The sequence below is a fragment of the Bombus flavifrons genome, chromosome 12, assembly GCF_040668555.2.
Source record: "Bombus flavifrons isolate JBK064 chromosome 12, iyBomFlav1_principal, whole genome shotgun sequence".
Lineage (NCBI taxonomy): Eukaryota > Metazoa > Arthropoda > Insecta > Hymenoptera > Apidae > Bombus > Bombus flavifrons.
The window spans coordinates 8217899-8245702 of NC_138453.1; the positions used below are offsets into that span (position 1 = coordinate 8217899).

Consider the following 27804-nt stretch of genomic DNA (forward strand, 5'->3'; position numbering starts at 1 on the left):
GTAAGGAAATGGCTAAATTTGCTTACCTTGTTTTCCTTACTTACCTTACTTACCTTTCTGCATTCTTGCTATTTTCTTTAATTACCTTTATAAACGATTCTCGAATTTGTATGTTATAATATTGTCCACTAATTTCTATTTACTTACCTTGGGGTGTGGAGTATTGAAATGGAAGGGACGGTTTATATTTAGTGTAAATTTTTATTAAAATAAAATGCATTTACAATAGAGTAACATAAATAGTATGATTTATTAGTTACAAACGCTTGTATAGTACATTGTGGCTAGGCTTGTTACTTTCTATATTATAAAAAATTGCATTCAAAAGTCGGAGCTGTTTGTACAGTTTTTTTTATACAAATGAAAAGATTCATGGTTATTTAATTATTAGGACCATTAGTAGGTTCCGTCTGGGTGCGATCGTCCCGCAACTTTCGGCATTTTTTTATTCGTAGAATCTTCCAGTTCTTTTGGTTTGTAATAATGAGGTGCTACCTCCAAAAGCCACTTGCTTTCGATCTCTGTCACCTGTATAATTAAATAGTATTATATCCTTCTTTTTCAACTGCTTGAAATAATATTCATTTCACAAATGATTATAGACAAAGCAATTTTTAAGTTTCCGTATTTAAGTTTTAATTACTCACTTGTCTCATAAATTCCTTTGTAGTGAAAACCAACTCATGATAAAGTAACCAACGCGGCAGCTCTTGAAACAACGAGCTATTAGGGTGAATGGAAACCGTCTGATTATGTTTTGCAGTTTTATAGTGACCCCCTTTTGACAATCTTGCCACGTGATAGAAATATCCTGCTGTGATAGCCTGAAATGATAATAATGTTACCAAAAATATTTTGCATTTAATATTATTACTTAATAATTGTAAAAACAAAAGATCTGATACCAATCATTCTGATTGGTTTGATAGATCTAATATTAGTCAGGCAATATTTACAATTTTTTTCAGCTACATAAAGAATTCTGACACACTTTTCTAACTCAGCATTACTAAGTTAATACTATGATGTGAAATGCCTGACAGACCAAAATGCAAATAGATTATTTAATTGAGTCCTAACTAAGATTTTGTTTCAATAAATAGAATTCAAACAAATGGAGCTCTCTATTGTACAACAGAAAGAAACAAGACTAGCAAAGTACGTTAATCTGAACCTACTCACCTTCCTGATATTCAGCGTTTCCGTGATACCGGACACAAGTTCCATCTCGACTCGCTGCATCAATCCGACTAATTGCTCCCTAACATCTCTAGCCCTTTTCATTGATCGATGTTGAATAAAATTCTCGTAACACCAATGAGTACTAAAATCACTTTGCTGCCACTGATTGTACACATTCAATAAAGTCAAATGATCGCCACCAGGCACATGGAAATTCTTTCGAGCCGTGTCTGCGTGAATGATCTTGTCCTTAGGCCTGTAGAATATGGCTCCGTTCACAGATAACATGGCAGCTATCGTGGCTACTTCCTCGGAGCAGCGATATTGTTCGCTAGCCAGCAACATCTTCGCCATCATAGGATCTAGCGGAAATTCAGCCATTCTTCGACCCAGTTTCGTTAATTCTCCGTGATGATTCAAAGCTCCCAACGCGTATAGCTGTTCTAAAGCTAAGACCAACGTTTCATGCGGCGGAGGATCCAGGAAGTCGAAATGGACTAAATCGTTTATTCCCAGAGCTTTCAGGGTCAGCACGGCATTTCCTGTCGTTTGATAATTTTAATTAAACATAGAGAATTCACGGGACAAGTAGGTAAAATGACATTTCATGATAACTAGACTGTGAATTTTTATGGAAATTTATATTTTTATGGATATAACTAAAGAAGTGGAATTTAAACAGAAATTCCTTTCATCTATTAAGAATTATAAAAAGTACTGTATTTTCTATATTATATGCATTCTACGCATTTTTACATCTTTAAATTGTGCATAAATGAAAATGCAAAAAGTTTTAGCCTAGTGACAAAGTTATTCATACCTAGATTGATCCTCTGAATTTCAGGCACGGTATTGTCTTCGAGTTCGTGTTGGTAAGCCCAAGCTGTGTACAGTCGAAAGCACTTTCCTGGAGCTACTCTTCCAGCTCTGCCTGCTCTTTGATTCGCAGAAGCTTTGCTAATCGGCACGACCATTAAACTTTCCATGCCTGTTCGGGAATTAAAATTGTTCTGTTTCGCGAATCCAGGATCTATCACGTACACTATGTTGTCTATCGTTAATGATGTCTCTGCTATGTTCGTAGCAAGAACTACCTGTACAATCAACAATTGGAAACGTTAAAAGATAAATAGCAAAAGTGATACGTTTAACGAGGGAGAAATATACAATTTATTTTTCATACTTTTCTCGCTCCAAGCGGAGTGGGTTGAAATATTTTTGCTTGCATATCGCTTGGAAGATTAGCATATACGGGTAGAATTAACAGTTCTCCTAATTTCGAACCTAGTCGCCTTACTCTTTCTTGCAACATTTCCTGACATGTTTCTATCTCGTCTTGACCTAGTAGAAATTTATTAAAAAGTGATGACAAATGACCAAACCAAAAAATATAATAGTGCTTAAATTTTTTAAGTATTTTAAATTTCAATAAGTCTAGTTTGTCATTATCGTGAAACAAGTAGCGATTTTATTCTAGAAATACTCTCGAACCTTTTCACAAGAAGAAGAAATAGATCCAACGAGCACAAAGAAAAGACACAATATTTCTTGCTAAATCTAGTTATTGTTCTTGTCATTAGGAGTGAGATTAAATATACTAATACTAATAGTAATAGGATTGAGTTAATTAAATTTAAGCGAAACAATTCTTTTGAAATTCCAGCAAAAGTTATTGTACTTGCTTGTAGAAGTATCTGATTGAAAAACCTGTTAGGAACACCAGTACATCGCCAGGTGGCTGAGTGGCGTGTATTTGAAGAATGGAGACTACGCAGGCGTCGATGTAATCCGCTTCTGGTGCTTTGGTATAATAAATATCAACGGGAAATCGGCGACCAGGTATCCGAAATATCGGTGCATCGTCGAAGAATTCACTAAATTTCGTAGCGTCTAACGTAGCGGACGAAATAAGGAGTTTTAGATCTGTTCGAAACCTTGTTATATCCTTTACTAAACCAAACAAGATATCCGTATGCAAGGTACGCTCGTGTGCTTCGTCGATGATCATAACACTGAAAATAACGTTATTTCGCTAAAGCAAGTACGAAGACATTTGTTAGTAACTAAGAATCAGTTTGAACAGTGTTGGCAAATCTAAATTTAATACATTCACCATGGAACTGATTTCGATTAAGTTCCTATTCATACGAATTGTATTATTTTCGATTATGGGGAACAATGAAATATATAAATGTAATTAAATAAATATATAAATATATAATAAATATATAAATATATAAATGTAACTATTACATTCCATAAAATATGATATATATTGTATATCGTATATATTTATACATTTTCATTGTATGATGCCATTTATACCTGTAAGAAGCCAAATCTGGTTCGCTGAGAAATTCACGATGCAGGGTACCATCGGTCATGTATTTGATACGAGTACGATGAGAGGTGCAATCCTCGAAACGAATCGCGTAACCCACTTCATTTCCCAATTTAACAGCCATTTCGTGAGCAACTCTCGCAGCAACAGACATGGCAGCTACTCTTCTTGGCTGCGTACAGCCAATAATTTTATTATTCTCCGCGAATCCAGCTTCGTATAGATATTGAGGAATTTGCGTAGTTTTCCCTGACCCCGTTTCTCCCTCGATTATCAGCACCTAAATCGAATTAAATCGCAAGATAGCAATCAATGCTTATCTTATATAATTTAAGTTTGATTTAACGAACTCTGTAAAGTACCTGATGGTCTTTGATAGCCTGAATGAGATCATTTCTAAAGGGATAGATCGGTAAACTCCTTTTTGTCTCCTGTATAGTCTGTAACGCCTTTACTTGCGGAGGAGGACTATCCTCGCGTTTCCTGTTCTTCTCACTGCCAGGCATACGTAACGCTTGAACGAACTCCACTTCATCTTCCAGCAGAAGATCGTAGTCCTGTTGTGCTGAAATTAATAGAAATTAGTAAACAATAAGATACGAACATTTTAACACGTATTGACATTGAATACCGTGTACCTTTTCTGTCTTTTGCGCCAAATCGAAAGACAGCAGAAGACATCTGATCAGATTCCCATTTGCTTTGCTCGGATTGTGGCGGTTCGTTATCGGGAACTTCCAATTCTGGTGCCACTTTTCCCTTTTCCAAAGGCATATAGTAACGTTGCAACCTTTCAAGTTCTCTGGCTTTCTCATGTTCTTTGGCTAACTGAAGCAACTGCTTTTTATGCTCCCGCTCTTTCCTTTCCCGTTCTGTTAATCTGATATTAAAAAAAAAGATGTTAATAGAGTATGTAATTGTGCAATTGCTTTGTGTAATTATTGTGTTGTATTAATAAGAAATTACATTTCCTCCTCAAACAGATATTCATCGTCAATTATATCAGCTTCCAATTCAGCCACCTTATCCTCTTTACGTTTCTCCAAGTATTTCCTACGAGACTCAACACGCAGTTTGGGTACCAATTTCTCTCGCATGTCTGTTTCCATAATTTTGAGTCTCTTGGCAGCCTCAGCTGGTTTTACAAAAAAGTATTATTCATTATTAACACTTAACAGTGTCATTAATAATAATACTAATACACATTGATATTTAAATGTAACTAACTACAATATATTATTGAATTATGGCACAATATGTACAGATTAAGCATAATAATGATAATAAATTGCTTATAAGTCTTGTCAAATGTATTTATTGTACCAAATATTTTTATTTGATATTTTTATAAAGTTTCTAATTGTTTCTAAAGCATAAGATTATAAAGGATCATAGTCTACCTGCTCCTGAACCGGCTGGCATAGCCACCTTTCGTATTTTACTTTCATCCTTTGCTTTCAGTCGATTAGCAAATTCATCTCTTTCTTTAATATCTTTCTTACGTCTTTCCTCCTCACTATCACTGTCCTCACTCGAGGATTCCTTTTTTCTGTATTTACTCATTATGTATTTGGTATCACCAGCAGGTTATATTTACCTTTTATCAATCAACACGGTACACGACCGTGTCAAATAATGACAAGAAAGCTGTATAAACCACCGTAATATTATTTTCTTTTCCTTACTTCAATATCACTGATTTTTTCGAACGTAAGAAACATACAATATCTGTCATTTTATTGGAATAACAAATATTAGAATATAAATATAAGGAGCAAAACAAAATGTTCCAGGTTAGGTTTCCTTAACCTCTTTGATTTCTACGTGAAAAGGACTCTATGCCTTTTAATGTTCATTTATTTCATTCATTTCATTTCATTCATGAAAGAATAACATAATTTGTACGATCATCACAGAGAAGAACGTTAAAAACTTATCAATCGCAATTTAAACGATCAACTATTTCTTGTCATTCAAATAACTGACGAACTGACTCGCGGCCATGCGACTGTACGAATCGTACAAATGGATTGCGTTGCCTAGCAACGCGTGCGAAGTCACGTGACAAACAGCATGCGTAAGTTCATTCAATAAAAAAGGACGCGCGCTATTTTATTAACCGTTCTTTTGATTCTCCTAGTTATGCTTTTCTCCAATTTTTTTTCTTTTTTCTTTATAATCACACGCATTTATTTAATATATTTATTTATGATCGTTGTATAATATATAGTGTAAAATATTGAGAATGCATTGAAAATTTATTAAAAAAGATAAACGTAAACAGGTAACGTTTTACATAACATAAACAAAGCCGACGAAGTTTGTTCATTTAAAATTTATTTCTAGAAGAAATACGTCATTGCGGTAATATATATGTTATATGTTATTCAGAAGCCAAAAATATTCTCCGTAACGGGAACAGTTTCGATCGATTCCAAATGTGTATCGATTCTCCGACCATAATATAGCCCACGTGAAGAATGACAAGACAGCGCACACTAAACAGAGCCGATCGTTGTCTCGAATATACTTTTTATTATACATACATTAATGAAAATATATACATGGTAGACTGTAGCTTGTCGAAGCAGCGAAATGTCAATGTATAATCAGTTACAGTATTCGCACACGAATTTCCGTGTAACAATTACTGTTCTTTTTTTTTTTCGATACGCTATCGCGACGTTCCCTTACTTTTCTCCTTGATTAAAGACAGAGATCGTCGTGACTTTAGGAGGCACGTATAGGCCGACACGTGTAGACCATTAAATACGTTACGCTCTTATCTTTAAGAATTTGTTTTTTCAACCGTGAACCGAATGGATCTCGATCGTGATCGAGTTTCTTTTTTGTTTTATATATAGTACTATACTACTATATATATATACATATATATACATATATGTATGTATATATACATAGTACTATAGTATTATAGTACTTAATACTTTCGCTGGCTTCGATTAACATCTGAATTCTTTATCTCTCTCGTTCACACCCTCTCTTTCTCTCATTCTTTCTCTCGAATCTCACGTTTCTTTCCTATTCTACAGCACAGCCAAACACTTGCTCGATCACTCGCCTTCAAAAGCTTCGTTTTATCTCCTTTTCACCCTTCCTCTTCCCTCTTCCTGTTCGTTTCTCTCTTTCGCATCACTCTTTTCAACCGTCGTTACAACACGATCTCTTTCTTACGGCGACATATTGTGTGTTATTATACCAATAGACTACAACACTGCCATCGGTGAACAATTCTTTTTCCCTTCCTCTTCTTCATGTTCCCTTTTGTTTCTTCTTTTCAATGTTTCGTTCGTTTATTACGATAATCTTCGATTTCAAACGCGAATGAACACCAACGTACATCGCTTTCGAAAATCGACCGCGATTTCCTAATGCACGACCAACAGGATTCCCGACAGGCTCTTACGTCTCGTAATGTTTCCACGTAACGGGACTCGATTCTATTATATTCAACATGCAATTTGTTGTACTAACGATTCGTTCATTTCATAGATTCGCGAATCGTTCGTAATCGATCATCAAGTCACCGAGTCTTGATCATCGATCACCAACCCATCGTTTACTAAAAATAACGTTTCCACGAGCGTTTACAATGACTAAGAAACTATACATTTTCCTCTCGATAGTTCTATCCGTTTGACTTTCTCTTTTTCCTTTGCCACGGACGATTTTGAACTGGTTTTCAATACGTTGAAGGAATATATTAAGAAATCGTGCAACAGCGATGGACATTCAAATGTTTTTTTCCCGTTTCCTACGCCGAATTGAACCAGCCGTACGTATAATTTGCAATCTTATTAAATGCCGTGTAACGGGTTAACCGATGCGAATAATTTAATAGCCTCACCGTATCGAGACTAGGTTTTCTACCTGTAACATCGTAAAAATGCATAAACGTTCGCGTGTATAATGTATAATATCGTATAACACAGAGAAAGAAGGTTAAAACGTATTCGACGTTCTTGAGATCTGGCGGTTCTTTTCGATTCTAAGTTTCGAAAATTGCAGCACGGATTGTTTCACGGGAAACGTTGAGAAATACTTAACGCTTCGAATGGTATTCAAAATATACAAGTTTCCGGCTAACTTTGACTATTTACACGGAGCACGATATCGCTATGCCAAGAATTTCATAAAAGAAAATATTTCGATCTTTCGTGGTTTCTTCGAGTCTGCTCCAAGTATTTAATTTTTCGATACTAAAAGAGATTTCAGGTGTATCAAAATCGTTGATACACCGAATGTCCATCGTTAAATAATTGCGCGTGGGTGCACGGCTGTCGGGCGCTCGACGAGTTTCGTTTCAGCCAAAGAGAGAGAGAGAGAAAGAGAGAGACCCTCGAAAATTCTTAGTGGCTGGCACATATGAGAGTCTTTTGTTTCGTTTCATTATTATTAGTTTTTAAATCTTGTACATCCTCCGCCACACAGTAATTCTTCGTGGAATTTCGACTACGTGATTATATAATTTACAAGTTTTGCGGCGGTTCAGGCACTGCGATTGACTTCATATTTTGAGCCGAACTCGATCGAACGAGGCGCCAGGCGACAGTCGTGCGTACGTTCGCGTGTTATTTTTTCACGATTAATCGTATATGCGGAAAATTTCAACTAAGTTCGTGGACGAAACAACGCAACAGATTCCTTCAACGAGACCCGCGAGAGGTCGGAGAAAGTTTCACGAGTGATGGATATAGAGTGGTGTTATTGTTCGTTCGTCCTTTCGCGTTGAAGCCTATCCTGCTGATTCCCCTTCGTGCATCGTTTAATCGCTAAAAAAAAAAGAAAAAAAAGAAGAAAAAAATTAATGATTCGATTCCGAACGACACATTACGATGATCACGTTATTTCCCACTAAGGATGACATGCAGCGTATAAAACATATCATATCTATATATTTATTTTTTACTGGATTTTTCCCCCTTTTTTGTTAATATATATATATATACCTCTTGTATATTTGCATTTATATATATATATATATATATATAGTTCCTTCATCCGGTATTCTGTTTACACGCTATATATTAAATATATATGCGGTGTACGTTCTTACGCGCTAACAAGGATTAACAATCATCTATACGATTCTTTTATTCGACGCAACGACACGCGATTCACGTACATGGCTGGCTCCTCGAAATTCGTCGAAACAACGGGAAGAAGAAAAATAGAGTGCGTCACGTGGCGATTCTATTGCATATTTTGGGATGGACCATCGTACTTGTTCCTTTTCATACAAGTTCGTTTTGTCTCAATAATCGAACATTCCGCCAATTCAGGCAACGCGAAAACCTTCATCGTCATAGCAATCAGACATCTTGGCTACTAATGCGAGAAAAATACGAACGTTTGACTGTCGTTTTCGCGTTGTTTCCAGCTGTTGGAATTAAAAGTTGAATGTTCTGTCATGAGAACTTTCTCATAATCGAAAAAAGCTCCTTTCCTCTTCTTTGTTCTATTACTCACGTGACACGAAGACGTGATCAAAATTTTCTTCGCCAGTTAATTGTTATTATGTATACGCTTTGCCATCCTGAAACCCATACTTCCAAACGACAAATATCCTATCAAATGTTAATCTCGATCTTTCTTCCTCTTCTTTTTCCTTTTCCAACGAACGGGAATAAATACATCTTTGTTTCGTGTACCGTTCTATTCTGTTCTCTTTTTATATTTCTATTTTGTTTTATTCCGAATTAGTCCGACTCTTTCTCGTTCTTTCTTCATATGTTATATAGCTATATGTACTCACGATTCGAAGCTCGCGAAGCAAACGAATTTCTTAGTACTGGCACGTCCACGACGTATAGTCACGGGCACGTGCGTAATACGTCCACGGTACTCGTACTGCCACCATACCGTAAAACTAAGCTTAAAAAGTAAGAATCCGCCAGCGAGTCGATCGCTGGGCCCAAGTGAATCGGGTTATTCAACGTATCAACGTTTTGATTCGTTTTCTCAGTCTGTGCTCTCCTAGTCCATGACGAATTAAAATACGAACAAAATAATAATAAAACGAAAGGAGATGAAAAAAAGAAAATAAAAAGCTGTATATATGAATGTTTGGGTCGTTAGGAGGTGGAACATAGTACATTAGAGACTCAATAAGCGCGACTCGCGAACAGAACCAGTTGTCCGTGTATTTAGCCGTTCGTCTGCGAGTTCTTGTAAAATGTATCATAAACGTGCTACCAACGGACGCCAACAGTAATTAGATGGGAGCTTCGAACACGACAGACCATCGCATCTTTGTCTTCCTTTCCCTCCTGTCTTCTTCTTCCTTTTCTTTCTTGTCGTTTTCTCTTCGATTCTTCCCTAAGAAGAAGCGAAGTCAACAACCGTGCCGGATTCATCTAAGTTTCACGTTTCCGTTCTCGTTAGGTGTGTTAAATCTCGCGATGTGCACGCCGGTCTCATTAAAAGGAAAAGAAAGAAACTCGTAGGTGTCGCAGTTACCAGTCGCGTGTGCGAGATCGAGAATTTCGGTTTTGGTAGACAGAAACACGTACCGTCCGTTTTCACGAACAATGTGTATGCATTTAGTTTAAAACGAACGACGGTACACGGGTCGATCTATGGTTTCGCGGTGAGATTCAAACAACCCGCGATCATCTCTACGATTCTCGCGTGTCTTCTTCTCTTTTCTCTCTGTCTCTCTCTGTTTTTTGGTAGTTTCGTGTGTTTTCTATTTTTTTCTCTTTTTTAAACCATTTTTTTTTTCTTCGTCGAGTTTTCTTTGTGTTCTTTTCTTTTTTTCTTTTTCTTCTTTTTCTTTATCAATAACTTTATAATAGGCAGTGTTCGTTTGAGAAACTGCTACAGCAACACGCACACACGCATACACATGCACGTACGAAAGCGTGCGCTCACATACACACGCGCACGCGGCACGCACACATACACACACGTACACACAAAGATACGAATCTTCGATAGAAATTGAATGTCTAGAATAATAGCACGGCTTTTATACGCAGCTTGAAACACGTTTTAACGCGACGTCGTTTTCCATTCCCTCCTTCGTATCATTCCTTTTTCTTTTCGTTCCCCTTTTCGAGTTCGAGAAAAGATCACTGGACGCATGCTGTATGCCGTTACCACACGGAACGGATTGCGCGTACATTTTTCTTTGACGATTAACGTTTAGCAGAAGAGAGAATGCGTCGTACTAAAAAAATATATGTATATATGTATATATGTATGTATATAATACATATACGTATGTATATATGCTTATCGTTTTGTTTCACGTGGAACATCCGACCGCGAAAATTTCAGGCTCTCGATCGATACGTACGATCGCGTTTGCCCGTATAGGAGCGGACCGTGTCGCTTGGATAAAAAAATTGCCCGCTTTATCGCACGCGTCGTCATCGTCCTCTTCGTCGTCCACAATGTTATTAGCGTCTTTGTCCTTTGTCGTCCCGTTTCCTTTCTTTTTTTTTTCTGTTTTGTTCGTTTTTTTACTTTCTCGAAAAATCGATGCTCTACAAGTGTGAAATCCGGGAACGAAACGACCGCCAACAAAATCCAAGAATATCTTTTCCTCTCCTTCGCTGAATGGTCTTACGCACGTGATGAAACGACGGCGATTATTAACAAAGCACGTACTATCGAAACTCAATAGAGTTCCAGTAGAAACGATATCATTGTACACCGTTGTACAGTGTCGAACAGCGGTGATAGAAACAGTTTTATAGTGAGCGGTAGTAGCAGCGACACATTAGTAACAATTGCAGCAGCAGCTGGTGGTTGTGTGTGTGTGTGTGTGTGTGTATGTGTGTGTGTATTAGTTAGGTGACGGTGACGTACTGTCCTTTTGTACTTGTTGCGTGTGTTGCGAGTCGAATTGTTATATCTGTCGAAGGAATCGCGATTTCATTCCCGACGAGGCTTGTTCTCACTGTTGACGAATGGCAACCAGAGTCTCGGTCTGGCAACCGGAAGAGAGAAGGTCCCACGATCGCCGTGTATCGGCGATCATCGAAATTACAAGTCCACCGGTAGCGTGGTACATCGGACGATTTGCATCAGAGTCATTTTTATGCGAAATCACAGAATGACGCAGCATCGGCAGTATCGCTGCCGTGATGCTCCCGCGCTCGGCGGCGGTGTCACTGGCGCGAAGTACGCGTGGACTTTAATGTTCGGCAAATGTGCCTGAAACAGAACGAACCAAATTGTTTTTTAATTTAAAACAAAAAACAATGGAGGAAGAAGCGAACAGAATCGTTCCGGGATTTCGGGAAAAATTGTTTGTTTGCTTTGTTAGTATTCACAGTTAGGCTATCCTAATTAAAATGCCCTACGTAGAATCTTTTCATTATTATGGTATCATATTTGGAGACAAATTTTTGGAGTCACGAACGAAAATTCAGCTGAACAATACGAAATTTAATACACTTGGACCTAATTACTTAATATGTAAGTACCGTAATAAATATAATAATATAACGATACTTTTAGTAGATACTACATATACTTGAGACTCTCTGTGTTTTTTATCTTTTAAGTAAAATTCGATTGCACGAAGAGAAACAAAGACGAAACGAAAATGCTTTTTCAAATGTTTCAATTAATAGATAGAGCATTTTAACTAAGAAAAGAAGTAAAGATTTCACCAGTTTGAAGATAATCCTTGATTATACGACATTTTATCGATATCGAGTCGAAGGACGTTCAACACTCCATAAGCGTAATACTATTTTCGAGGATGAAATTAGGAACGTATGATACGGTACTCTGAGTCTACGTATGCCAGCTCTGGTGATCAGTTGACAGTCATAAAGCTCGATGCGCTTGAGATTGTGGCAGGCCTGTAGAAGATGATCGAGGCTAGCATCTGTGATGAGGGGACAATTGTCCAATTCCAACACCGCCAGATGTTCCGCTGCGCACGGCGAAATGGCCAACTGTCGGATGCCATCGTCGGTGATCAATTCACAGTGAGACAAACTCTGCGTAAAGAAAGTAACCGATCCGAGAAATTAGTCATTTGCATCCAAAACTATTTCTTTTATCAAGTTCAATCTGCGTCCTCGTTGAAGCAATAACCGGGAGCTTTTTGTTGCTTGTCGTTGCTGCATTTTGCAAACAATATTCAACAAATTCATTTTAAAAAGTTTTATTCATACCGAGGCAACGAACGTTTGGATTTTATTTCGGCTCCTTCTCTTTCTTTGGTCCTTACTTCACTTCGAAAGGTAATAACCAGTAGCTTTTGTTACTGGCGACAAAAAGGCGAAGAAAGGTGATTTTTTCAAGAAACATGGAACATCGACGTTGCTTCGACGAGAACACAGCTTAAGATTGTTCAAATCCGCTTACCAGTTTCTCCAATCCTGGACAGCCCATGGCCAGGTGAACGAGGGTGATGTCTGTTATTAAAACGCACTCTTCCAGGTCCATCTTCTCTAGTAGTCTGCAATTCTGAAATAACGAAGAGAACGTGTCTTCCAGATATCACGTGTGTGTTTGGAATTACAGTGAATTCAGTCACGATGATCAACTCACTTTGGCGAGAGCCTGAAAGCCCGTGTCGGTGAAATGAGTGCAAGCCACGCATTCGAGCACGCTAAGGAGTGGACAGTGTTCCGCCAGCGTGACCAAAGACGCGTCCGTTAGATTAGGACAATTCGACAGGCAAACATAATGTAATCGTGGACATCGTTCACTGAGTTCTCTGACTGCGTCATCCGTTATATTCTGCAACGAATCCGTTATCATGAATCACACGCCAAATAGAAGATAGCTTTCCAAATAGATTCAGCGTCGCAAGAAAGAAAACGTTCGACCAAATATTTCAACAAGAAACAATTTCTAGATTTCATCGGTTTGATATTCATTACGACGCCCAATCCGTAATCTTTACACTCGTATGCTTGGCCTTGTTATTCGATCGTAATTTCTGATTAACCGGGAATTTCATAATACGCGCGATAGATGTAGACTACGGTTAGATGATGTATCTGTTTTGACGAGTTGTCGTTCTGACAAATTCGTCAGAGCAAGCAAATACATATGTAGAGTAATTAGAATAAAGTATTTGCACACAGCCTTAATAGATTCTACATTTTAACTTTCATAGTGTCAAATTAGTATACGTAATTATATGAAAATATTTGTAAATGGTCCGGAAAATTAATGTACTTGGATCTAATTAATCAGTATGTAAATATTATAATAAATACAATCACGTGTAAATATTTTTCGCAGTCGATGAAGTGTACAGATTTCGGTCTTTGGATATCTTGTTCGTCGGAACACGCGTCCACTGTGATCATAGCTTTAGAAACGATCTAGAAAATATCCACGTGACCGTAATATCGAGTCCCTGTTGGCAAATCATACGAGCGCTAAAACATGGAAGTCACGTTAATTGCATTTGCAAGTACCCTGCATTCGTGCAAATTGATCGCTTCCAAATTGTGGCAGTAGCGGGCGAGACATTTGACAGCCCTGTCTGTTAACTGTCGGCAGCCTTTGCATAGAAAGCTACGGAGTTCCGGACAACCTCTCGCCAACGCTTCGACTCCCTTGTCGGTAAGTAACTCACACCAGGACAGATTGATGTGAGTGAGAAGCGGACAACCATTCGAGAGATCCTTCAGGGATATGTCCGTTATCTCGGGACACGAGTCCAAGTTTAGTCGTTGAAGTTTCGAACAGTGGCTGCTTAGGGCGGCGCAGGTAGTGTCCGAGATCTTTTTACATTGGCTAAGATTCAGTTCCTCGATATTGGTACACGACTGAGCCAACGTGCGCATCGAATTGTTGCCGATGCTCTGGCATCCCCTGAGAGACAGCTGCTTTAGGAAACCTCCGCATCGTCTCGATATATTTTCTATAACTGGTCCCTGCGTTTCGATACGTTCTAGTTAGTTTTGCAACAAATGAACGATCTTCGAGAAAGATTTTTCTCTGGGCGATCAACGCGTTGCTTACCACCTTAATGAAAAGGCTTTCAACTCGGATCTCGAAGAGATTCGGTAATACGCGCTGGATCAACTGTATTTAAAGGTTCATAGTAAAATCGATTTCGGTAAGTTTACAGTTCGACGTAACATCGTTCATCTTTTTGCCATACGCTGAAACGAAGGCAGAGAGAAATGGCGAAAAACTTGACCGAGTGGTAAACAACGCGTCGAAGGTTCGATTTACCTCCACGTCTCGTTGGAAATCGAAGAGATCGATTCTTTGCCAATTGGATCCGTCGAGCGCCAACACGTTCCAGGCTTTGCTTACTTGCGCGCACCGGCATAGCGATACCACGTCGAGATACGAAAGAATTCTGCCAATAGTACGTACGGTAATTATGTTACACGTTTCCCGGTCTGACTATTCTTTCGAAAAGAAACTCACGGCACCATCAAGAAGGAAATATAACAACGATAATAATAATAAAATAATAATAATAATAATAATAATAATAATAATAATAATAATAACAACAACAACAACAGCGATGAAAATAAAAGAAAATAAGAAAAGAGTAGAGTCGTTTAAGCAAAGTAGGTCGACGAAAAAAGAAAAAAAAAAAAAAAAGAACAACTGATACAGGTGTTATACGTGTTACGATACCTAAGCAGCAATTCTTTTGGCAGTTTCTTATTAATCTGCGCCTCGTCGTCATGAAACACCCATGTTAGCTGGAACCAAAAAAAAAAAGAAACAGACCCGAATAAATTCACCTCGAGACAATTGTGAGATCGTTTCGTTGGGGATTTAGCGGAAGATGAGATCGAGCCCGCGGTAACGCGAACACGAGTTTCATTTTCAAAGGACACAACAGCGTTTAGCAGATGATAACGCAAAGCGAGAACAAAGTGACATGCGTGAGAGTACAAGTTGACCAACCTGCATGTAAGACTGCTTCATGGTCGTTACAGGGTTGTTGTGAGTGTGCGATTGCGACGTATAATAACCGGCCTGATGATGGTAATGGTGATGATGTTGGTGATGATGATGATGATGGTGATACGATGGATGCTGTTGCCTCCACCATTGACCGCTTGCACCGGAATCCTCAACCGCTTGTACCCCTTGCCCGACCTGGCCCCCTCCTCCCACGCCCACGCGACTTACTTTTTTCTAAAACAATGATCATCATCATCGATCATGGAAATACTTCGCTTTTTACGTAAATCCTTATCCTACGAATATCAACCGTTATAAATTAAGCGCGTTCCCTTCTTGTTACAATCTTTCTCTCTTATAATTTTGTATGTCTGTCACGTGTATTAGATACGTTTTTCATTTATCATATTCGTGTAGGAAGACGACGCGGGAACAACTAGCGAAATGTTTCCTTGATTTCCTAATTTTTATACCAGTTTGTAGCGACATAGTTGAAAAAGAGAAGGACCTGCGAGATTTAAAATTATAAGAGTTTTCAAAATACGCGATATGTCCGCAAAGTTTCGTAAGAAATTATCTAATGCTATGACAATCAATATTTTTGATATACGAGAATTTTCTTTAAATGAAATTGATCGATAATGAAATTTTCCTAAATGATAACATATGCGATTCGTCGTATCGCACTCCTGTCTTTTGTCTATATCCTTTCTACGTTCTATAGTTCTTTAAAACTTGACACCCTCGTAAATTTTCAAGATTGTACGTAACACAGAGGATTAATTCTTATTAACGTTCCCTCTCGACGAAGTTAAGTAGAAATCAGAGCGGTGCATTGAACCGCCGCGTTCATTGATTTTTGAGGTATGGCTAATAAATAGTTAATAGCACAGCGACGTGAGTTAAAAATGATACCCTTATTCCGACTTCTAAGCCAGCAATCCGAGAGAACGGAACGGTCGCGAGATCAATACGCGATCCGTTTTATCGATCCTTCTATAAATAACGTTTCGCAGTTTCGAATCTTCTAACGTGAATACAAAATAAATGCAAATCGGCTAAACAGGAATTCAATTCTAGAACACCGCTCTTGACATGCTAACAACTTCGTTTAACGTTTCAGAAGCAATGTGGAGGGATGAAACGAAAAGGAAATCGACCTGTGGATCGAAGGCAGCGCAACAGTTTTCCGATAGGATTGCATTAATTACCTCCACTCCTCGTCGATTTGCACAAATCATCTGATAAATTAGTATGTACGTTGATCGTTGAATTTTCAATGGATTAGCGAAAACGCACTTGATGTCGACGTTCAAGAGGCCCAGTGCGCCTCGTGTTCGTCGATTGCGTCAAAAGGTATAGAAACTGGCTATGTTTCGTAAAACTATCTGAACGAGAAAGAAACGAACAATCAAGCACTGGCTGATTCTATGTGAGAAAATAAATCGAAAATATAGAATAACATTTTTTTAGACGAACCGAATTCGAAGATCGAAGATCACAGTAATGTCTTACTGAACAGAAGTTCGCTATACTAATCGAAAAGATAAGACAAATTTCCATGACTTCAAGGAAACGTATTTTATAACAGTGCAATAATTAAACTTGAATTCAAATATCATAAAATTGTAGAATATAGGTAAGAGATCATAATAAAAAATACTCTGAATTTCACTTCATAATTACAATATGAAAAGATAGAATTCGATGATTTACAATAAATTGAAAAAAAAGTAACGTAAATGAAATGTTACCTCGTAAATGATGCATAAATTTTCTATTGTTCATGTAATGATAAAATAGAATTCTACAGTCGGCGAGGAATGAATTATTAAACAGATTAAAAATTGAAATTTATACCTGTATTTCTTTCGTATCAGTTTATATAAATGGAATGCAACGACGAAGAATCTCTAAGGTTCGCTCACCTACCACGTCACCTGTATGTGACCTTCGATGACCTTGCGATGTAGGTCACTGAACTCGTCCTAACATCTCAGTTAGCCCTTTAGCTCGCAATGCAGCATCGGGGTATCATGTATTTTTAACATGGATCAAATTCTGCACCCGATTAATATCTACGTACCTAATAACCATCTAATAATTACTTTTGACAAGGCTTTCTTGTTTGAGCAAGTTGCTTAGACTTATAAAAAATTACATTTGTATTATCACATACACACACACACACACGTACACACGCTTCTTTTTCGTGTTACCTTGCATTATTCAAATACATAAATCGTTGGAAAATAGAGAAGCGCTCTTTTTCATTAAAATGTTTACTATAACATTCGGTTGGAAATTGTATCAGGTGTGCAGAAGCGTCATGGAGTCGTTTTAGATTTCACGTATGAAAATAATTTATGAACGGAAGCATCTGTGGTACCAATTTTAGACGACGAAACAATCGTACATCGGTATAATACAGATACGTTTGACTTGAAAACAACAAAATATAGCATACAGTGACTCGCGAAAGTGTATATTTGAATAATTATCGTGACAAACTTTTGTGCAACGAGACACGACTGGTTGCATCAGTAAAATTTGAAAGCAAGTTGGAAATGCATACAAAAGATAGAAACTATTTGCCACAGACATACGTACATTTAATAAGAAATTAATATGTATCGTGAATAACAATCTTAAATATATATAATAAGTGTTAAAACGAAGGCTTATCGATATTAAACGAATAATTAAACGTGACCATTTTGTAACTTCTGTATACATTTATAAATCTCAAATTCCTTTTAAATCTTCCTAATACGACTTTTGATATGATCACGATAGTTGCGGCTGATTAGAATGCTTATCAAAATCTTTCGTAAGACACGCGGATTATATTTACGAGAGGTCGCTAGAGCTACGTTCGAAAACTTTCGTCAGTGCATAGGTTTATCAGTTTTACTATTTTTAGAGATCGATTTAATGATTTTGGAGTTAAAGCGTTAAGTATAAGGTTTGGTTCGTAAGCTCGCCTTTAACGATCGTTTTTGTATGCAATCCAAGCTACGGTTCTTTGCACGTGAGTTCGAAATTTCAAGAAGATTGTATCAATCGCCGGCGCGGTGTAGAGAAATCGATCGACCATTCGATGGACATTCCCAATGTAACGTCATTCGCGAATACATCTGTCCGACGAATCCTTCCTGCGAAATCATTTCTTCGTTAAGAAACACGTTGCGTAAGCCGATACGAACATCGTATCGATTTATCGCCGTGTTTACACACGCGATCGCATTGTTCCCTTTGTTGTACGTAAACGTGATGTTTTTTAACATTCTCGTGATGCTCCTTCCTGATTTCAGGAGAAAGTGTAAATCAAAATTCGAATGGTAATTCGATCGATTTTGTAAAGATTCCTTGTGCAACGCGGAGAGATCGACGAAATTAACGTGATCGCTGCGTCGGATCGCGGCATAATAAAACGCGATTTAATGATTGCGCTTCGGCGCCGACCATGTTTATTATCTAAGAGAGAACCGTTCCATTTGGATCTAGAGGAGATACAACGGGTGACTGCTGTTTCTAACGCTCAAGACCTCCAAACATACGAGGGAGGTCCAATTCTAAATCATCGCGAGATACACGCCATACCAATTAATTACGCGTCCGTACACGATGCTCGTGCAAGAGTATTTGAACACTCGTCGTAGAAAACTTTTATGCGTATATTGTACATACGACGTAAAACATTTTGAAATTTCGACTGTCATGATCGTAATGTGTTGGTCTGTGAAACCAAACTGATGATGGATATCAATGTTATAAGATATGTATTTACACGTAGCAAACAAACGGTTCGCAAAAATCAACAAAATATTTGAACAGGTTTTCCAGGTTCTCAAATTTGATTTTCTCGAAAGTATATTCGTAAATTCACTATTCCTGGTCTTATTTTCAGCCACAGAATCTCTCTTCATTTAGGAATTGTACCGCTTTCTGATTTAGAACAACGATGTACCTGTATATAACGTGAAACATTGGTTGTCTTCTATACCTTGAAAACTAAAACCTAGCAACAGATTACACATGTATAGGAAAAAGTTACATACTCAGAATCTTGACCCTGGCAAGATATTTAAAGGCCATGGAAGTCGGCCAGGTGTTCAACCCTATTCCGGATAATTAAAGCGATGATACATCCGTACACGACGATTTCCTCCAATTCCAAAGTTTCGATCACGAGGAGAATATTTGGATAGAAATGGACACAGCGGAGAAAACACGAGACACCGAACCAATAACTCGGCGGAGAAACATGGTTGAGATCACGAGGAAACGCAGGCCAACGTCGCAGATATCTCCGAATTGGAGACTCTGATCAGCAACGCGCGCCGTTTCTGTTTACACACGAGCCACGTTAGCCAGCCAGATAGACCACGGTCAGCCAGTTTCCCTCCAAATCTGCAAGGTTGCAACGTGCTTCTTGCAACAATCGAACAGCACCGCGTGGCGGACAGGCCACGTTCTTCTTCGCTACAAACGTACGGTGACAAAGGGAACGACGAAGACGACGTGGATGGATGCACGGATCCGTTCATCCACGGCACTTCGACGCGGAACAAGGATCCGTGAGCGTAAAAGGCACCCACACAAATGAGACGCTGCACAGACGAATAGGAGGGGTGGTAAGAGAGAAGGGAGGGGAGGGCGGCTGGGAAGGTGGAGTGGGGAGGTAGGTAAAGACAAAGACGCGAAGAGACAGAAAACGGATTCGAAAATAAAGAGACGATTTTTCGTGACAATTGTTCGATTGTTTATCAGGCGAGGACAACGCTCATTCATATTCTAATAGCGTGTAACGATCGTCGAATGAGTAAGGGAGGTACGATGTGAGTGAGGAAAAAACAAGAGAGGTAGCGAGGTACGAACCTCGTCGTTGACAACGACGATATTCTTCGAGTTTGTATAGGATACATCCATCGAAGATGGATCGAAGTAACCCACAACTGGCAGAACAGCACAGTTTGAGAGACTAATATCCAGATTGCGTATTCGACAACGACGATAACGACGACGACGACGATGACGACGATGACGACGATGACGACGATGATGACGACGACGACGATGACGACGATGACGACGACGACGATGACGACGATGACGACGACGACGACGACGACGACGACGACGACGACGATGGAACAAACGAGAAAGACAATGCGCGAAATGTGGGAACAAAACATTACACGAATGTAGATATGTACTGTTATCGTTTAGATGAGCGATTGCGATGACGACGATGACGAGGGTGACAACGGGCTCGACGAAGACGAAAACGAAGACGTAGAAATTGAAAGGGAACGAACCAAGGTACAGAAAGAAAGAAGAACAAAGGATGGAGTTGGCTGGTTGTTGGTTGGTCGATCAGAGAAATAGAGACGGTAAACGAGGAGAAAAAGAGGCCGAGATAGAGACAGAGAGAGAGCAAGAGCGCGCGGTGATAGAGAGGTAAAGAGAAGGAAGGAGAGCGAGAAGGGAGATATACGCGAAATGGTAGCGATCAAAAAGTAAGAACTCCTTTAACTGTTCGTGAACGACGCATCGTCGAAATATGTTGTTCACCGTCGACTTTGATTGCTCATCGTCACGGCAAGAGGCCGAGAACCAACCGAGAAAACGTTGCCAAGCATTACGGAGGCCAGGGGAGCGGATCAGCTGTTCGCCTCGGCAATGACAACATTGGACACACGCACGACCCCCCCGTAGTGACTTTGACGCGCGTTTCATAGCCAGCCCGTTTACTGTCAGACGATGGATTGACTTACCTCGAGCCTGGTGCGCCCGGAGTGTATCATCCTTTTGCGTCGCGTTATTTTGCAAAGCTTACGGGAATACCCGCACGGTTTTACAGAAAAAATGTCGCGGCCGAGCGAGTAGCTACGCTTCACGATAGAAATGGCCGAGTCTACTGAATATGAGACGTGCCGCCGTCACTGGTGGGGGTAAAGGACGACCGATGCATTTTCCTTTGGATCGAGATTCGTTCTACCTGATTGGTTCCTCTGACTCGACTTGGCGACAACGCAGCCAATCCTAAGCTTTCCAACCATTGTTTACACGCTTCTCATTGGATCGTTACTTTTGAGGGAGCGCGACGAAGACGTGCATCACCGATGCAACGATGCCAGAGACGCTCGCGTTGCATTTGCGAGGCATGTATTTATTCCATGCAGCTACAAGATTATTGTTATCCTCTGAACATCGTTGTTATCGACCATCGGTAACATAACACTAAGCTACATACACTGTCGACGTACAGAATAGACATGAAATCATTTACTAGCAAATGGAAAACAAGTGAAAGCAGAAGAAATTCGGTACAAAAGAATGTACATAGATATGTATTAAATATGTTTGAAAATATTGTTGACGGTAATCCTTTGTCGTAACGGTAGATTAACCTCATCGTAGTCAAACATAGTCGAAAGTGGAAGGAAATGTAAAAGATTGAGATTTCCGCTTGCTGTGAGTTGTATATGCTTCTATGCATTATGTTTTTTGAAAAAATCTCTGAAATTTTAATCAGAGATACATAATATATATCTGATAAAATTTCATAATTTTTTTTTTATTTAGAATCGTCAATAATGACATTGCCAATCCTCTGTTACTTTAACTTATTAATTTCGATGCTTGCTCACGTTCTTTATACAATACTCTGGGTCTTTCAGATTCAGTTCTCGAGTGATCCTAGATTTAGTGATCTCGTCACCAGAATATGCAATTATGCAAATAGCAACCAGCAGATCTCTTCTCTGGATCTTACTACATACGTGATTAGTTAAGATGATCAGCGTTGCAATTGTTCAAAACCTAATGTGTTATAATTTAACTTCCTTCGTACGTCTTTTTTCTTATATACTTATATATGTATTTCTTTTTGTTTTCTTTGTTGTATAGCTGTTACACGATATTGTAACTCGTTTTCTTCCTTGTACCATAAGGTTTGTTTCCGTGATTTGCTAAATAGATAATAAATAAATAAATAAATAAATAAATTCAAGATTGCATTTCTTTTGCCTGTCATCTCTCTTGATGATAGTTATCAACATCGAAATATGTAAGTATACTTCACTTTCCTATCAACGATCATACGAAACAGTTTTGGAAATCAGCTCTTGGAAAGGTGTACGAAGAAAACGAACAAATTCGATGATATAAAAAGACCTCCATTACCATTATCGCGATTCACCGAAAAGATCAAACGAAACCGCTAAAATGAATAACACTTTTTCGAATTTACGATTGTATCTATATGCATTTATCGGGATAATTGTAATACAGTCGAATTGTGTTAAGATTATATTTTAAGAACGCTGGTATTACATTTTTGTCAAGGAGTCTTGAGCTATAATCGAATAATTCGATTCTCTTACAATACAAGGAATGATTCCATTTCTATTATAATAGTATTTTAATTATCTATTATTAGATATTTTTATCAATGATAATCTTTTAACGATAGTTTACGTATATCCTACTTTCTTTGGAATTGTTACGCAAAATCAACCGCTTCGAAATTCTTGGTATTTTGAATACGTTACTCAGAACTTAATCCTTCGAGGTGCCTATATTTCGTCTACTGTAAACAATTATTACACAATCTTGCTACACTTACTTCATGGGCACCTAAATACGTCGATTTCGAAACGTTATCGCTTGTAAATAACTTAATTTTCATTCTTAAAAGATAACGTCACGTGGTACGCCAAACAAAAGAAATTGATGTAAGTTATCAGGTCGATACTTCGATAAGTTAGCTATAAAAGTCTAATACTGTATTTTGGAAATGCCAGTTCTTTTCAAAAAGTGATCATAAAGGAGTGCGTTATTTTCGCATTTAAGATAGCGTAAAGTGATGAAAACGTAGCGAAAAATGACAATAAAATTTGTTGCAATGAAATGTAAGTAATTTGAATTTGGAAATAATTTGTGATTATTTTTTAAGATGGTAGATAAATAAGTAGAGAATTATCCGATCGCGGTACATTCTGATCACTAGATATTCGATAAGTTAAAATCGTCATAACAGTTCTAATCAAAATATACCGACAAATACTATCGATAACAGATACTATTTTTGGTCACTCATTATCGGCGACGGAATTTTTTTTTCTTACCAATAATTATTATCTATAACGGAATCCTGTCAGTCCGTTATTAATAATAGTAACAAAAAAAAAAAATTGATCATTTATAGCGAATCGAAACATTTAAAAATCAGAATCTATTAATCTTTTAATTTTCTGAACAATCTATTTAACAATATTTCCCGTTTAAACAAAAATCAGCTTTTCCCTCATGACACGCAGAATAGTATTGATATACAGAATGGTAGATTCGTTATTTTCTTCTATTATAGATTTATTATTACTGGTCATTGCCGTTTTGGCAGTGACGGGGAACGCTTTTGCCGAAATACACGAAATTCCAACAAAATGTCCAGAATCTTCAGGCAAAACCGTACAGCTCGCTCACAAACACGATTGTACCAAGTTTTACGAGTGTTCCAATGGGCAGAAGCAACTTTCGAATTGCCCAGAATTTGCCCCGGGACTGAAGCTACATTTCGACCCTGAACTTCAAAATTGTACTTTCCCATGGGAGGCAAATTGCGCGTCAAGAGCTCCGGATTGTTCAAAGGACGAATTCATACAACCTCATCCCACCAACTGCAGATTATATTACAAATGCGAGAACGGGGAGAAAGTCTTAAAAATGTGTGACGAGGGACAGCTATTTAATTTTGACTCTTTAGAATGCGTAGACAAAAATGCCGCCAAGTGCAAAGTTTACGATTCATGTCCAACGGGCAAATTGTTGGAGACTGTACTTCTCCCACACGAATGTAATTACAAATACAAATCTCTGTATTACGAATGTGTCGATGGGCAATACGTTGAAAGAGATTGCGCGTCGGGTCAAGTGTTCAATAATAGACGCAGACAATGCGTGTCTGACGTCTATTGTCCTGAAAACGGTATTAAATATATTCCTGACAAGACGGATTGCACTTTGTATTACGAATGTGTGAATGGTGTTAAAACACAGAAAACGTGCGAAGATGGATTATCTTTCAATGAAATGAAAGGTATGTGTACTTGGCCACCGGGTAGCGAATGTTCTTTGAACTTGTTCAAACAAACCGAGCTGGCTACATCTTTTCTACCTGACGCAACTAAGGAAAATATCATGATGAAATGTCCAGCGAATGGAAATGCGTTCGTGCCTCACGAACGCTCTTGCACCAAATATTACGCTTGCGTGAACGGACGTCAGTATATTGAAAATTGTCCGGACGGTATGATATACGACTATATCAGAAAAGTTTGTGATGCTCCGTATGCTGCCGTATGTAAAAATGAAATGACTCATTATGAGATTCGATTGCGAGGTATAGATTCAAATTGTCATTATTCGAATGATTGTCCAACATATGGTAGTAAACGCCTTAAACATGAAAAAGATTGCAGGTTGTATTATGATTGTACAAATGGCTACAAATGTCTTCGGTCGTGTTTTAAAGATCACGTCTTCAATCCATTAATCGAATCGTGTGATATACCAAATAATAATCCTAATTGCTTTACTTCAGGCGGCTCTGATCCATCAGAAAACGAGTGTGATTGTGGTTGTAAGAATTGGATTCGTCGTTTCCCTAATCCCAAAAATTGTTCTCTATATTATGAGTGTGAAAATGGTAAGAAAGTGTCAAAGGAATGCGCTCCGGATCTTCAATATAGTCGTGATAGTCAGAGTTGTACCTATCCAAAAGATGCAAAATGCACTGTCTCCGGTTGCGAAGAAGGAAAGTTTTATCATCATGACTACGAATGCAATAAATATTACGTATGTCGCCACGGTGAGAAAGAATCGCAGTACTGTCCATCTGGGCAAAAATTTGATTGGATAGATTTGGAATGCAAGCCATCAGGCAGGGTTCGCTGTTATCCCGAGGGGATTATGGATGGCTGCGAAGGCAAATGTTCGTCGACAGATACCACGTTGCCCCACGAAGATTGCCGCAAGTATTGTAAATGCGAAAATGGAAACTCCAAGATTGAAATTTGTCCTAACAAACAATTTTACGATCGGGAAACACACAAATGCGAGTGGCCAGAAAATCTGCGTAACGTGTCGTGCGAACCTTTCCCGTGCTGGCTTAATTCTACGGGAACCAATATTCCTCATAAATGCCACTGTGACAAATACTACAGATGCAGAAACGGAATGAAATATCTTGTATTCTGCAAGGACGGAAAATACTTTGACTATGAACAAGAAAGATGCGTTGATAGTGCAGAAGCTCACTGCTACGCGAATAGCCCATACGACGTTGGGGAATGCGCCAAAATCTATTTAACTCACAACAACAACTTCGTTCACGAAAATTGCACAAAATACTATAGGTGAGAGGGTACGAACGTGATTCTCGGGCAAAGACCTCCCAAAGATCTGTATTACGATAAAATATTTAGAGAATGTGCTTGACCTGAATATGTAAATTTACTGTCGGACTGCATATCGTTTGATTGTACCAGTAATGCTGATAGTATAATGCCTCATGAATGTGAATGTACAGTCTACTATAAATGTGAAAAAGGATCAAAATATCGTGATTAACGCAACGATGGATTTTGCTTTGATTATGTACTCGGAAAGTGTGCGAATAAGGATCCTCGTTGTTATCATAAATATTCGAACGCGACCGATCAACGTGAAGGACATTGCCCGAAACAGAATTTTTACAATACTGCGTGTTGTTCAGTGGTTTAAAACATTAATTTGATTTATATATTCGATCATTCTGATTATTATCTATCTCCTTATCATTATTGATATTATTCATTGTTATTATCACTATTTTATTTTGTACACTGATTTCTAAAATAATCGATTTCCAAAGGCATTAGCATACAACAGTACACAACTAATATAAACCGAAAATATCACGTGAAATATGAAAGATCTGATTGTAGAAAATAAAATGGAAATAAAAGTTGTGACATATCGCATTGTATTCTGTGAATTTCACAATTTTCATAATGACAAAACGTTTCCAGCTGTCGATAGCTTAAAATTGAATATCGAAATCTACCTTATCGATGGTATATATTTTCTTTACTCATAAGTAGAATTTATTCACAAAAGATAATCCTTTTGTATTTCACTGACATATAAATGTACAAGTAATGTCGCGATATCAAATTTTTCACGAATCGTAAGTTTTAAACATGATGATGATTAAACATGAATAATTTCGATTTTGCCGATATATTAATGGCGACGTTGACATTTTATGTCAAATCATTTGTAAAATATTAAAATTGTAGACATATTTTGATTGAAAGGAACCAATTTGAAAATATTGATCGAAATAATTTTTATTGTAATCTTATTGATTGATTGATTGAATTGAATTAAATTGAAGAAGTTAATTTTAAAATATCGAAGTTTCGTCGAATGTCGTTAATGGTGCCTGAAATAAAGAACAAATATTCCTAGATCTTGTGCAATAGCAGGTACTATCTGTTTGGCTTTAAATCTCTCGTTTTTCCTTTATTCTTTAAACAATATTTTCTTCCAACGAAAGTTATGTACGTTACATTTTATCGAAACACTCGTTGGTATCTAATTTTTTAATGAAAATTACAAATTAATTAATGTATGTCACATTTACATTACATTTACGTTACATTTTATCGAAACACTCGTTGGTATCTTATAGTTTCTTAATGAAAATTACAAATTAATTAATGTATGTCAAAGGTATAAATAAGGGGTGTGACAAGAACAATGTTTTATCGCGACGTATGTATACTGTAGCGTAGACAGAATTTCCACGAAAAACGACATCAAAATTATTTTGAATCCTTATCTTTACGAATAGTTTCGCTTGGGTGTTCTCGTTATCTACAGAAATTTATCATAAATCTTATCGATTGATTGAAGTAAATCGATTTGAAAACTGATTTTAAAACTATTTAACTGAAAAATTTTTTATACTATTGTAGCTTAAAATAAACGCTCTTATTGTTCTAAAAATGTATTTCTCAACATATCCACCATATAGTTACCCACAGAAAAAGCTATTAACATCAGAATGTGCACAGCCTGAAACCATTCAATTTCCATCGAATTCGCTGCGGATAGTAATAACGACAAAAATTAAGATGATAATTTCAGGTCAGATACCATATATACCATATACAGCATCAATGATCTTTTGTTAGTTATTTATAATATTTAAATATGTTTTTTTAACCATATAATGGGATTTTGCTTAGAGATTCGTAATCGTATATTATCGAGTGGCTAGATTGCTATCGCTCATGTATATATTTTGATTAAATTCATGTTAAATTCATATTACAACAGTTTAACAT

At 37.8% G+C, this 27804-nt stretch overlaps 3 protein-coding genes across 4 annotated transcripts; 1 reads left to right on the forward strand and 2 right to left on the reverse strand.

Moving 5' to 3' along the window:
• Nucleotides 1-187: 187 nt before the first annotated feature.
• On the reverse strand, nt 188-5554 carry l(2)37Cb (DEAH-box helicase 16 lethal (2) 37Cb). The gene is made up of 11 exons (XM_069124606.1): nt 4924-5554; nt 4490-4658; nt 4162-4403; nt 3886-4088; nt 3508-3803; nt 2890-3194; nt 2366-2523; nt 2003-2276; nt 1183-1724; nt 648-824; nt 188-528 (listed from the first exon to the last, which is right to left on the reverse strand). The coding sequence occupies exons 1-11, from the start codon at nt 5084-5086 to the stop codon at nt 397-399; spliced, it is 2661 nt and encodes an 886-aa protein (XP_068980707.1). The 5' UTR covers nt 5087-5554; the 3' UTR covers nt 188-396.
• A 622-nt stretch (nt 5555-6176) lies between these two features.
• LOC138185571 (F-box/LRR-repeat protein 2) lies at nt 6177-21333 on the reverse strand. Of its 2 annotated transcripts, XM_069124610.1 has the most exons (9): nt 21184-21333; nt 15404-15637; nt 15128-15195; nt 14708-14837; nt 13942-14403; nt 13061-13252; nt 12875-12976; nt 12289-12504; nt 6177-11707 (listed from the first exon to the last, which is right to left on the reverse strand). In XM_069124610.1, the coding sequence occupies exons 1-9, from the start codon at nt 21211-21213 to the stop codon at nt 11600-11602; spliced, it is 1542 nt and encodes a 513-aa protein (XP_068980711.1). In that variant the 5' UTR covers nt 21214-21333; the 3' UTR covers nt 6177-11599. The 2 variants fall into 2 exon arrangements, with proteins under 2 accessions (XP_068980711.1, XP_068980712.1); XM_069124611.1 differs by lacking the exon at nt 15404-15637.
• Nucleotides 21334-23179: 1846 nt separating this feature from the next.
• On the forward strand, nt 23180-26335 carry LOC138185569 (balbiani ring protein 3). The gene is made up of 2 exons (XM_069124607.1): nt 23180-23322; nt 23781-26335. The coding sequence occupies exons 1-2, from the start codon at nt 23295-23297 to the stop codon at nt 25829-25831; spliced, it is 2079 nt and encodes a 692-aa protein (XP_068980708.1). The 5' UTR covers nt 23180-23294; the 3' UTR covers nt 25832-26335.
• The last annotated feature ends 1469 nt before the right edge of the window (nt 26336-27804 follow it).

Bases quoted from the DNA above. Each gene is read 5' to 3' on its own strand.
- LOC138185569 (XM_069124607.1), top strand. From the start codon at position 23,295: ATGACAATAAAATTTGTTGCAATGAAAT. The intron at 23,323-23,780 runs GTAAGTAATTTG...CTTCTATTATAG, and splicing joins AAAATTTGTTGCAATGAAAT to ATTTATTATTACTGGTCATT.
- LOC138185571 (XM_069124610.1), bottom strand. From the start codon at position 21,213: ATGATACACTCCGGGCGCACCAGGCTCGAG. The intron at 15,196-15,403 runs GTTGGTCAACTT...TTTTGGTTCCAG, and splicing joins TGAAGCAGTCTTACATGCAG to CTAACATGGGTGTTTCATGA. The intron at 13,253-13,941 runs GTACTTGCAAAT...GATTCGTTGCAG, and splicing joins TCAATTTGCACGAATGCAGG to AATATAACGGATGACGCAGT.